Source organism: Branchiostoma belcheri, unplaced genomic scaffold, assembly GCF_001625305.1.
Source record: "Branchiostoma belcheri isolate BF01 breed outbred unplaced genomic scaffold, Haploidv18h27 scaffold2, whole genome shotgun sequence".
Classification (NCBI taxonomy): Eukaryota; Metazoa; Chordata; class Leptocardii; order Amphioxiformes; family Branchiostomatidae; genus Branchiostoma; species Branchiostoma belcheri.
Genome location: NW_017803490.1, coordinates 3172184 through 3185536, shown reverse-complemented (window position 1 = coordinate 3185536; position 13353 = coordinate 3172184). Strand labels below are relative to the sequence as shown.

Genomic DNA, 13353 nt, shown 5'->3' with positions numbered 1-13353 from the left:
AGATTCTTCTGTATCAGTCATCATGCTGCTACACTTCACAAGTGTACAAAATGTACAGCTCTAGCAAATAAATACATGTACGTGTATGATCTGGAACATTGCAAATTAGAATCAGTACTGTGTATCAAAAATATACAAGGAAGAAATAGCTAAGGATAAAAGATAAAATGTATATTACATGTTAATTTTGATTTGGGAGGACAATAGATGATTGATTTAAGATTCTTTTGGCTCAGACTAGAAAGGATTGTGTGGCAGTCTTTTTCTTTAACATTCTGTGCAATTTATGTTTCTTTTGATGTCAGAATTTTTTTCTTCATCCTTCTTGTGACTTCTACTGTTTGTTCAAAACCTCTCCTGGTACATTTTTCAGCAATTTGTACTTGCTTTTATTACACAAGCCTTCTATGCCACAGCTGTTTTGACAGAAGTTCTAGTTGTGTTTCTCTTTTTTTGGTTGTTTTCTGAAGTTGTTTTTGCTGTGTTTCCTTCCTTCTTGGTTGTTGTTGTGTGTTTGTTTGACGGTATGGTGTGGCCACACAGCAGACAGATAGGCGAGATAGTGCTTGGTCAGTCCACTATGTTCCAGATGTCGACCATTCTGTAAGAACCTTTATTTTTTTACTGCAAGAACAAATCTAACCCAGGCATGCAGAACTGAAACACGTATTCGGCATGTGGGAAAGAGACATTGGAACTGTTGTTGTTATGGAATGACCAAGGACTTTCTTGCATTGTGAAAGTCTTTTTTGTAATCCATGTGTTACTTTGTATCATGTATATTACTTGGATATAGTTCTGTGTTCAATGTAAGAATCTAAGGTATGTTATACCGTCCATGCATAATGTAGCCTTTTCTTCCATTTGACCATTGAAGTGCATATTCATGCCTAGGTCTCTTTTTTTTATGTTTACCGAAGGAAAACATATTGTTTTTACTCAATTTCCTCTTCTCCAAACACTAACCTCTGACCTGGCCAATGACATGATTTGTTGACATCTGTCACCATGGTGACTGGTGTTGGGTTACATAATGTTGCAAACTTCATGGTCTGCTCTGCTCCTGTCACCATATACTCGTAGTACATGTATGAGAATATGTTTGAGTAAAAATTAACAGGGCAGACCATGTCCGAAGGTAAACATTATGCATTTGCTTTGCAAATGTTACTTCTCTAGTTTTCTTGTAATCTTATAACACCTAGTAGGGGGTACCTAACTCGTTGGCAGAATGTACTATGCCAGCACAAAATACATATTGTGCAGAGCACATCAGCAAAATGTCTTGTTTAAGGTCCTATACACCATGTACTTTTCTGTAGAACTTGCAGCTGACTCCGGAGGCCAGAATAGAGGCCAACCTGCAACACGAGATCACCAGACTAACAGCAGACAACCTGGTCAGTAACAGACCTTCCCTCTCTCTACATTGAATTTCTTACAAAAAAATTGTATGGCTGGTTTAAGTTTCCGGTCTAGTCACCGGTGCAATAGCTCAATTGGTAGAGTGCTCGCTTTGTAACCGGGAGGTCGTGAGTTCAAGACTTTAAAAATGGTACACACTTCTTTCTCTGCTTAGCACTCAGCACATATGAGAAAGAGTGTGGGAAGGTCAAACACACAGCACTACCAGCGGACCAGCCCCCTGCTGTAGTGCATTGCACAATTGTGTGTCGCCCAAGGGCTACGAAATGGAAATGGGCACCACCCTACGCTCGGGCAAGAGCACGGGAGACCTTCTTCTTCTTCTGGTTTAAGTTGGATGTTTTAAGTTTTTGTTTGTGGTTCAACTGTGAAATTGTCTGTTGTCTTGAAGGATCTGCGTGAGGAAGTAGAGAACCACGACAAACAGGTCCGAAGACTTAAGAAACAGATCAAGATCCTGATGAAGAGACAGAACATGCAGGGTGGTGATCAGTGTAAGTGTCATCAGTGCATCTAATATTGTAGGGTAATTTTTTTTGGCACCTGAGCCAACAGTAGTATTCAGTAAAAGTTTTCATATTTTTAAGAGACAGTTTTTAAAAGATTTCACTGTATTTTATCACAATAGAATACATTACATGCAAACAATTTTCTTGTGATTTTTTTTACCCTTCAGGGTTGAAGCCAGTAGTATCTTACTGATTCAAAGTTTGTGTAAAGAGCTTCATTTTGATGAAATAAACCATTTTCTGTATACATATAATTCCAGCTGCTCTAACACCGGATGCTGGATCAGAACCGTCACCAAAGGAAGATGAGGGAGGTCCTCATGTGAAAACTAAGGACGACAGAGTCTTCATGGGCATGTTGGAGTACAGGAAGGAGGATGAACAGAAACTCATCAAGAATCTCATCATAGGTCAGTATCATCACCAGAAGGTGTGTATGGGGGCTTTCAGGCACATTAGTACAATGTATGTCATTGATAGGTGGGCATGTATGGGGGTTTCAGGCAAACTAGATGTATAGAAAGCTGACCCTAAAACTGTTGTGTAGATTTAAGAAAAGTTAAGGCAGGGAAAGAATTGATTTTTAAATACATTTTTTAATAGAAAAAGTTATGAAGTTGGCTTGTTTGCAAAAACCATGTAGTTACACAACATGAATTTGGGTACTGCAGAAAGATTGTTGGGTAGGTATGTTGTTCCTACTGCTACCTTAAGGAACTTTTTGTTATACCATAATGTTGTAAGGCACAAGTCTTCATTACTCAATCTGTTTGGTAGAGTTAGGTAGATCTATTTTGTAGATGATTCTGAAAGATCATCACACCAATACTATACTTTTCCTCAATAGGCCTACTTCTCCTTGTTTTCCTTGCCATCTACTGGCACCTCTCTTTCTTCTAAGTCCACTGTAAGTGCCCTAAGCTTGAAAGTTCATCTGTGTTGGCAGAGATCATTCTGAATCAAGGTTACTGTAATTTCCAACTCAAAAATTGGACTTCCCTAAATTTTTCACTGTCCTGTCTTTTTCGAGGAAAGAGTTGGACAGTCAAACATTTTGGCAAGTCCATTTTTTGTGTTGGAAGTTACAGTCCTACCTTCAAGATCTGAGTGCCCGTGTTTGAAGCATCTCGCTAATACTTTCCACAGTGTTGCCAAGGTAGGATAGCCCCCTCCCCATCATCCCCATGTACATGTACATGTAACACTCTACACTGCAAAAGACACTAAACACATCAAGTCTCTAACAGTTTTCTGAACCTACAATTTATCTGTAGTTATGTGTACATGTATTTGAATACAGTACAGTCACAGGAAGTTAGGGGGAATGTGGTGTGACTATAGATTGACAAGTTGGTGGGAAAATTGGAGATTAAAATGGTCATCTTGCAGGCTGGGAGGAAGTGACAGTGGAATATGCACAGAATTGGCAAGAAATTCACAATAATGAGTGAAAGAAATTCACAGCAAGTCTAAATACTTCACAGGGGTGTGTACTCTTCCAACTCTTGAGTAAAGTGACTGTTTTTACACAACCAAGTCTTTTATTCAGCCGACGTTTCAGTGACCGTCTGTCACCTTCCTGAGGACAATTCTGACTGGTTTACATTGTACTGCAGCACAGGTGTCACTGCTGTAGATTCTTCCAACTCTTGTTTTGTTTCTCGCTGCAGACCTGAAGCCCAAGTCAGCTGTAAACATGCTGCCAGGCCTGCCAGCGTACATCCTGTTCATGTGCATCCGACATGCTGACTACATCGGAGACGACAACAAGGTCAAGTCTCTCCTCACTGGAACCATCAACGGCATCAAGAGAGTCCTGAAGGTAAGGACGCACGTGCACTGTTTATTAAACGTGATTCAGTTTGAACTCTGGTGGTAGAGTGCTGTAGCCTGGATACCAGCCTTTTTAGCTTTAGGCCCTTTTCCCACGAGGATAAAATTGTCCGGATCGAGCCAAATAGATTGCCTTTGATCCAGATTGAAGCCAGATCTATTTGGCTCGATCCTGACAATTTTATCCTAGTGGGGAAAAGGGCATTAGTGTCCTGCTTAAGTCACTCACCTGTCAACAATACTGGGTCTACAAATATTCCATTACATCTGTCTGGTAGTGACGTTACATGCTGTATGGGGCCTGTGCTGATTGGATACCTCCACTCAGTTTTAGCCAATCAGGGCGTCTGAACATGTTCTAAATAAACATTCAAATTACAGACAGTTAGACCCAGTCTTTTTGGCAAGGAAGCAGCTGAAAAGGAGAGTACAAGTTAGAAAAAAAGCTAAAAAGATTGCCTACCAGGCTATGAGTGCTGGTTGTTGAGATTGGTCCATCAGGCCACACTTGAGTAATTCATTATACTGTATATGGTCTGTAGTTAACTGTAACATATTACTACTAGTCTAAGAGACCTGACCCTTTTCTTTTACATCAAACCCTTAAATTCTAACATTATCATATCCATGTTTAACAATCATAATGTATTCCTTTTTCCACCTTGAGTCATAGTGAGTTGGCTTAAAGTAGAAATATTTCCTTTCATACCCCATGTCCCATATACAACTCTGGTTAGAATGTAGACGTCAAATTAGATGTACATAGAATAGACAAACTCTATCACTACAGAGCAATTCCTATTCCTACTCCCATTAGAGTCTGATCAAAGCTCATTCTGGAATCATGTGATGCTTAATGCTTTGTCGTATTGAGATCTATTTGAAGTACAAACTGATAATTCTCCTGCTTCGCCCAATAGCAAGCTTGCTACGGTGGGCAGTGGTGGGATCTGCAAGTAGGGCTTCTTTGCCATTCTTCAAGTGTCTTCTTTTGGCAATATCAAAAACATTGCTCTTTTTCTAACTACACCTATCCTTTTGTAATGACAAGGGAAGAAAGTGCCTGTTCATGTACTTAGTAGTCGGGTTTATTGTCATTATAGAGTGAATCCACTAAGTGTGATTTTTCTAGTCATGAATGCACGTTCTTCCCTTGTATTACAAAGTGATAGTTCCAAGAAATCTTGCTCTTCGCTTCATAGAATAGAGACACTAACATCCCACTCTAAAATCATGATTGCGTTTTAAACATCATGGCTTTCCTACTGTATACTTGGGCATTTCTTCTATTAAGAATAAAGTACAGTCATTAACGATTAGCAAGCACACCACAAAACTTTTAGTTCATATTTGGAATGTATACACAAGATATACTTTTCTATAGGTTCCTTTGTCATCTACATTTTTTGTTTTGACTTCTTGTATGATCCATATTTGCCTTTCAGTTGTGTCTCAATTCAAAAAGACACTACACTTTTCATGCCCACCTGTTTCACAACAAACTATTTACTTTCTGTTAGTGAATGATTCTTTGAAATTATTGACTGCCATGTTACCGGATGTACATTGAGGATATTTTCTAATGGTGATCGGTAATGGGTGGTATTTTCTGTTGGAAACAGAAGCGGAATGAAGATTTTGAGACGGTGTCTTTCTGGCTGGCCAACACCTGCAGACTCCTGCACAACCTGAAGCAGTACAGTGGAGAGGAGGTGAGACATGCTCAATATTTGCCTTATATGGTAAGGAGCGAAGGTGAAACATTCTCAGTTTTACCTTATATGATAAGGAGCGAAGGTGAGACATGCTCAGCTTTACCTTATATGGTGTGGAGCATATTGGAGACATTCTCAGTTTTACCTTATGGTATGGAGTAGCGGGGAGACGTGCTTAGCTTTACCTTATATGGTAAGGAGCGGAGGGTATACATGCTCAGTTTTACCTTATATGGTAAGGAGTGTAGGTGACACTCGAAGTCTTACCTTATATGGTGTGGAGAACAATCTCAGTGTTACCTTATATGGTATGGAGAACATTCTCAGTGTTACCTTACATGTATATGCTATGGAGAGCTAGAAGTTACACTACTCTGTTTAAAACTATTTGAAACTGTACAAGTGAATGCTACCATGCCTTGTCCTTCCCCCTAGTCCTTTGCCAACCAGAACAACAAACAGCAGAACGAACACTGTCTGCGAAACTTTGACCTGACGGAGTACAGACAGGTGCTGAGTGACCTGGCCGTGCACATCTACCAGATGATGATTAAAATCATGGAGAGCAAACTACAGCCCATGATAGGTAAGCCAGACTTCTAACAAGGAAAAGTTTAAATCATATATTTACCTCAGAGTCTGTTTAATGCTAACACGCAAAGATTGATTTTTACCATTGCTTGTGTGGTAATTTGTTTGCAAAAAAAATACCTTAAAATTATGAATTTTTTAGTAAATGTCAATGATTGAAATAATGATTCAATCATAGAATTTATGATCTATCTAATTTATGAGAGGGACTACCTTCTGTCAATGTATTACATTTTGGAGGCAAAAATCATGATCTCTTGCAGATGGAATTGAAAATTAACACATTTTTTTATTGTGCATGTTATACCTTTTCTTTCATGATAACATCATAGAGTGTAAACATTACCCTTTTGCTCAGGGTGAAAGTTGAAGCTTGTGTCATGAATTGGATCATAATGCATATCACAGACTTAAGAGTATGTTTTGTTCCTGTAGTGCCAGGGATGTTGGAACACGAGGCTATTCCGGGGGTTTCTGGTGGAGCCCGACCTTCAGGCATGAGGCAGCGCACTCAGAGTATCTCTGACGAGATGGGCGGGAGGTATACTCTCAACTCCATACTCAAACAGGTCAGTTCAGATATCCAGTGAAAATAAAGGTTCAATTAAAACTTACAACTGAAAAGTTAAGCTGGAGAAGCCTTCAGACGGCACCCATCTTTTTTATTTCTGAAGGTCTTAACATGACCTTCAACTTCAAGTTAAAGATCAGATACCAAAGTATGAAAAATTTTCCCACTAGTACCTCTGCATACGTTGCTAGGAAATATTAGGCTTGTTGACTGTTTTGTCTTCCAACGTTGACTGATTTGTCTTAGAACAGTTGGAATTTCTAACAAATTGTTAGAAATAATTTTCTTCGAATAGAATGAAAACTTAGTAGTGCCCAAAAGCATCTAACAGATAGCACCAACTCCTAGGACCACAGTATAAAAGGTAGAGAAACATTAAGCATTTGCTAGCAAATATCAGGCCTGTTGATTGAGCTGTTTTTGTTGTTTTGTGTTGCAGCTGTCGGTGTTCCACAGTATCATGACGACCCACGGCATGGACCCTGAGCTGGTCAAACAGACCTTCCGCCAGACCTTCTACATCATCGGGGCCGGCACCCTCAACAACCTGCTGCTCAGGAAGGAGATGTGCCATTGGTCAAAGGGCATGCAGATCAGGTAGAGAACCAATCAGTGGCTTTGAGACATCCTGTCAAGATTGAGACAAAACATTTGTGGTAGTCATGATCCACCCCTCCTACAGTACAGAAATTTAAGTTATGGCCCAGTCAGCTACTTTGGTCTTTCACCCTATTTTAGCCATTTTACAGGTTTGCGTAAGCATAAGAGATGTTATTTTAACCTCCACTCATATGGGTACTGCTGTCTTGTTAAACCTTTATTTATTCCTCCATGTGAGTCTGGTAAGGACTAGTTAGGAAGCTAACATGCATACATACATGCTTTTGAGTCTCCATTCATAGCTTTGGGACAATGATGGCGCTGGGACTGAATTCAACTGGTTTCGACTTAATTTGCCTTTCTCAAGAATGGCAGAACTTTTATGCACTACTTACATTTTTTTTGGTGGAAGAACAAAAAATGAAGAAGAGTGGAGAAATCTGGTTGCCTGTAGTATCCCAACAGTTGTATACAGTGTATTAGTATTTGGACTAGAGTAGAGATAAGGGTGGTTTTAACGCGCCGTCCGTTTCCCCAGATACAACGTGAGCCAGCTGGAGGAGTGGTGCCGTGACCACCACCTGTCGGACAGCGGAGCCATCCAGTCCCTGGAGCCGGTCATCCAGGCCGCACAGCTCCTGCAGGTCAACAAGAAGACTGAGGAGGACGCCAAGGCCATCTGTGACACCTGCAAGAAACTCAGCAGCCAACAGGTCTGGGTTTTATATTTGTTTTATTTGTTTCAGGCACTCTCTGGTCCATAGTTCAACACTACAGAAACATAACCTAAAGACATTCAACACTACAGAAACATAACCTAAAGACAAACGAAATATACAAAAATCAAATCCTATATGTAAAAACTGTTCTTGAGGTACAGACTGAACAATGTTGTTAGATGAGTGGAAAAGATGGTTAACAGGTCAACAAAAAGACAGAGAAAGATGCTAAGGCATTCTGTGACACCTACAAGAAACTCAGCAGCCAACAGGTCTGGAGGTTTATGTTTACCTTGAAGGAAAACATACTGTTTTTTTCTCTGTTTCTTCTACTTCTGTTCCACATGTATAAGGTCAATGATCACCAGACGACTTTTACAACAATTGAAAGAATGACTTTTAATGACTTGCTTTACGTTTACTACTTGACATTACTACTTAAGTCAAAGGCCACTTGGGTACAGGTTACATGATTAGGATGTGAGGACAAGAACAGCATCTCTTCTCAGAGGTGCCAGGTCCAAGACAAGCTTGACTCTCTGAGCTGCAAGACTAAAGAACTGACAACTGTTTATTTATAACTGTTCAACTTCACTGTTTCAGATCATCAAAATCCTGAACCTGTACACTCCAGTCAACGAGTTTGAAGAGCGAGTGTCCATCTCCTTCATACGGATCATTCAGGCCCGGCTCAAGGAGCGCAAGGACACCCAGAGCACCCTCCTCCTGGACACCAAGTTTTCTTACCCCGTCACTTTCCCTTTCAACCCCTCATCACTCCAGCTCGACTCCATCCAGCTCCCAGAAGCTCTTAACGTCACCTTCTTAAGAAAAGTATAAGGAAATCCTGCATGCAGCGGTGTTACACGTCATCTCATAAGCAAACCACCCCTCCGTTAGAATGGTTCTTCCCAGATTTATCTTGGAGTAAGTTTAACAGTGGCCACGTCCACTTTCTACAAAGGGGTGGCCACAGCGGATAGTCAGCACATACAATTGAAAGTAGATACAATGTACGTAGATGAAACATTCTGTACCAGAGTGGTCTCCAACTTGCACCATTTAACCAATGAGCACTCAGGACACAGTAGAAGATATTGTTACAGATCGATCATTGTGATTGGTTGGTTGGTACAATGTTTCAGGTGGTGTGATAGGGTATGGATGATCTGAGCTATCCAATCAGGCTTCAGTTTACATGTAGCTTGTACCATCACCTTTTTGTGACTAAGAGTATGTGATATTTGTGTGTAGAGGGACATTTGCACAGTAATTAGAGATGGAAAGGCATGTACAGGTGAAAATGGAGCTGGAAATACAATCTTTGGGGAAAAAAGCCATTTTAGGATAGGTCCAATTAGATAATGCAAATGAGTATTGGCTCTTGCCACTTACTTGCACAGCAAGAATGATTCTATGGTAGGAAAGCTAAGGTTATGGTCAAACATAGTTTGTCATTTATGTAGCATTTTATAGCACTCACTGTTTGTATTTCAGTGATGTCAGAATAATGTGTGTAGATATGGCTGAGCACATGGTATCATCTGCAAAAATGTACGTCTTCTTGCCATTTCAAAGTTCCTGATTTTGCTTACAAATTCTATGTCATGGTAAAGTTGTGTCCTATATACACAACGTAAGTTTTGTATATAGGACAATAACTATTGTTATTTGATATGCTATACAAGGTATATGTTTTTAGCCGAGGTCTAAACAATTTGGACCTAATAGATCATAATCATGGTACATTTCATCACATTGTAGTAACATGGTTCATTTTGCTACTTTAAATTACACACTTTAATAGTGTTACCTTTAGTGGTCCGTGTACTGTAAACCTAATTAAATTTACCATGTGCTTTTTATGATATGTTACAACAGATCGGTGAAACACCTTTGCTTGCCACAGAGTAGAAGTACTTCAAAATCTTATTTCAAATTAATATGAGAAAAGACAGATTTCTGAGCAAAAAAAATACAGGACATGTTATCTAATATATTCATTATGTATGGATATTAAATCAAGATATATAGACAAGGATAGTCTATGCTTTGTATAGCAAGGTGAGGAAGAATTTTTCATTGTTTTAGAGAGATTGTAGTAAATTTGTGGCTGATGTACATGGAATATTCTATCTGCATGAATCAAGAAGACTGATTGTCAAGAGGAGGTTTAGGAAAATGTTCCTCTAGTGTGTGATTGTGCAATTCTAACATTACAAAAGTATTGTTACTGATGGGGAAAAAGATTTGATATTGTGCAATGAATTCTACTGATTAGGAAGAAGATATGACAAGTTAGAATGTTGATGGCAACATTAGAAGTCACTGTGTATTGTCGGGAACTTACTTGAAACACATTCTCCTTTTGTGTCGTGGGTAACTATTGTTGAATGTGATTTTGCTGGCAACTGTTGCTAGCAGTAGTTTCCCTCTATCAGAAACTGTAGTTCAAAAAGTCTCCAAAATAGAGTCATTTTAACTTAGCTTGAAGCAATCTTGAAAACGTTCATGACCAAAAGTTAAGTATGATGCAGCTTTGAAACTACACATTGTAACAGGAGAGTTGTTTAGAGTGTAGTCGTGAATATGCAATAGCTAATGCTAACTGACACTCTCTTGCAGATTTATAAATGTGTTCTTGTGGGTTTTACTTGATGTAAAAACATTGCTGCAAATGTGGGATGGGTTTAATATGCAAGTAGTCCTTCTGTGGGCAGTAGCATTGATCGTAAGTATGATTTACATACAAAATGGTTTGGGTTTGTCTTCAGTTTGTATTGTGCTAAGAAAATTATTTTGCTATCTATGTTTTTTTGTACAAAACCCGGGAGGTTTATGTTAATTGAAATGTGGCATTTCCCGCTCCTAACACCATTCAAAATATTTGAACCTTGACCTCCATGGTCATCATCCAATCAAAACACAGCACCATAACTGACGGTTTATCACCATACATTACAGAATGGTGTATATCAACAATAGATAACGGTTTGTTGCAGCCATATAATATGCCATTTCATTGCCCAGCTTGAAAAAATAGGACACTACATTGTTAGATATAAAAAGTATTTAATAGAAACATCTAGAACTTGTTTTCTGCCCCAAAAATAAGCACATTGAGTCTGTGACTATATAACCAAAGTGATCCATAATTACGTACTGTGCTATTTATACAATGCAGTATATGTTTGAGCCGGGAATCCTCTTGTGTATATTGGGTAACGGGTGCTGTTCTTGTGGATTGATTCCTATATTTATCGGGGAAACAGGTGAATAATATCCTGATATTTATGAATATGAATGTAGAGAGTTGATCTTTGAGTTTTTTGTGATGAAAACTTGCAGTAGATGCTGTTGATTTGTATATGTTACCATGGCAAATATGTGTGATGCAGTCAATCATGAGATAGATTAATACACATTGGAGAAGTACAGAAGTTTGTGTTTTGTAACTATTTCAGTCTTTGGTTCTACGACTATTGTGATAGTAGTTGTATTGAAGTACATGTAGTAGTGATAGTAAGATACGTGTATTAGTAATGCTAGTAGTGCATGTAGTAGTAGTATTGTAATTGCAAAACAATAGTTACGTATCATTAGTAATGCTAGTAGTACATGTAGTAGTAATTATAGTAATAATGCTGATAGCAGTACATGTAGTAGTAGTAGTAGTAGTGGTAGTAGGCATCTTTCCATCTTGAAAGTCAATGGTTTCACTCTATTACTGTTGAGGTGTAGAACGACACCCTTAGGAGGCTAAAGGTTAACTAAAGGTGCAGAAAACATTGCCGGACATGCCCTGTACTTAAATCAATGAATATGCAGATCGCAGCTTGAAGCGCTACTCGAAGTACCTCCTCGACCCAAACATGTCAAAACTGCCCCCTGGTGGCCTGCTATAGAAATGCGCTTTCAGTAACTGCGTTTGCACGTGATGTCTTAATATTCGACCCTATAGAGTCCGGACAGTAACGGGTATAGGGCATGTCGTTTTAGATGTCAGCCATAGTTTCACAAGTGTGTTTTTTCTACTCTAAACTGGGTCGCGGTTTCATTGTTTCTGTTGTGGCGCGTGCAAGTAAATAAAAACCCGGCAACAGAGTCCCCTCTTCACTACTATCCGGTGTCAAAAAGAACAACGACATCTTTCAAGAGGCTGTCTTTAGGTCACTGGTATGTACTGCTGTGTTACGGAGGGGGCAACCAAACTGGTAAGTTTTACTGATTTTTTTGCAGCATGGCTGCTATAAAAGACTAGGTGTGTGACTTAGGTAGAAAACAACTGTAGATAATCGTATGTTTCTGTCTACTGGAAGAATCCAAGAAACTAGTACACATTTATTTCTTGCCTTCTACTAATTCCACTACCAGAATGTGACCTTTTCACACTATCCCCTGTTGTTAAACATCTATCAACGGTACATCACAGAGCTCTAACAGGTGGTCTTTTAGAAGTAACATTTTTCTCTTCCCCTGTGCAAGCATACGTAGTTCTAACTAAATGCTAAATCTCCTTTCTAGTCCCGTATTCAAGGCACATTGTTCCGCTCAAAATTTTCAACGGAATCGAAGTCAAGCCTAGCAACGGACTATTTATTCTGGTGACCGCTTTGAAGGCTGCCGAGGAACCCTAAGTTTACAATACACTGTGTTACATTGAGAATACTGGGCCATGGGTAACAGAAAACAACCACAGCTGTGTAATGTTCAAACAGATGCGTCGGCTGTGGCCTTTTTTGTGTACTCTCATGATGTGTTTTCCAGTCACCTCACCGCCTCCTTTAATATCCTGTGACTGAAAAGATTAAACGACTATGTAGACTTGTAGGGAAGAATCTGTTTACAATTCCAGAATTCTGTCTTAGCTTTCACTACTGAATGCCGTGGAATAGCGGAACTAAACATAGAGATAATAGATTTGTTTACATAAACAGTTTGTTACGTCTAGCGGGATTGATTTGAACTGCAGCCTTAATTGTCACGAACTAAAGAACACAAGTATTACCGTTAACTAACAAAAAATAATTACAAATTTGGAATTATGTGACAAAAAAGTAGTAAACAATCGCCGTGTTGGATCTGAACGCGTTGGAACTTTTTAAGCACACTTTCTTGTTGGCTTCCATGTTTCGGTTCACCGCACATGAATGATTTTATCCTACAGGGTATTCAAATAGTGAACAGTCGCGTCGTGTGCGTAGCGACAACAACTCTTCACCGGTCGCCTGTACCTCCAAATCTACCTGGTGACACCACGGGATTAGAACCAGTGTATCCTGCTCCAGACTGAGGGGATTAGAACCAGTGTGCCCTGCTCCAGACTGAGGGGATTAGAACCAGAGTACCCTGCTCCAGACTGAGGGGATTAGAACCAGTGTACCCTGCTC

At 39.5% G+C, this 13353-nt stretch overlaps 1 protein-coding gene across 9 annotated transcripts in view; it reads left to right on the top strand.

Annotated features, from left to right (window-relative positions):
- The window catches only part of LOC109468558 (unconventional myosin-Va-like), a 56374-nt gene extending 44975 nt beyond the window's left edge, over positions 1 to 11399 (top strand). For 8 of the 9 annotated variants that reach the window (XM_019766804.1, XM_019766803.1, XM_019766806.1 and 5 more), the window contains 11 exons: positions 544 to 603; positions 1323 to 1400; positions 1817 to 1919; positions 2195 to 2344; positions 3605 to 3756; positions 5390 to 5479; positions 5918 to 6068; positions 6509 to 6642; positions 7084 to 7241; positions 7783 to 7957; positions 8567 to 11399. In XM_019766804.1, coding sequence (XP_019622363.1) covers positions 544 to 603; positions 1323 to 1400; positions 1817 to 1919; positions 2195 to 2344; positions 3605 to 3756; positions 5390 to 5479; positions 5918 to 6068; positions 6509 to 6642; positions 7084 to 7241; positions 7783 to 7957; positions 8567 to 8803 — 1488 coding nt within the window. In that variant the 3' untranslated portion in view covers positions 8804 to 11399. The remainder of the gene's footprint in view (positions 1 to 543; positions 604 to 1322; positions 1401 to 1816; positions 1920 to 2194; positions 2345 to 3604; positions 3757 to 5389; positions 5480 to 5917; positions 6069 to 6508; positions 6643 to 7083; positions 7242 to 7782; positions 7958 to 8566) is intronic. The other variant, XM_019766805.1, reaches the window with a different exon arrangement.
- Positions 11400 to 13353: the final 1954 nt, after the last annotated feature.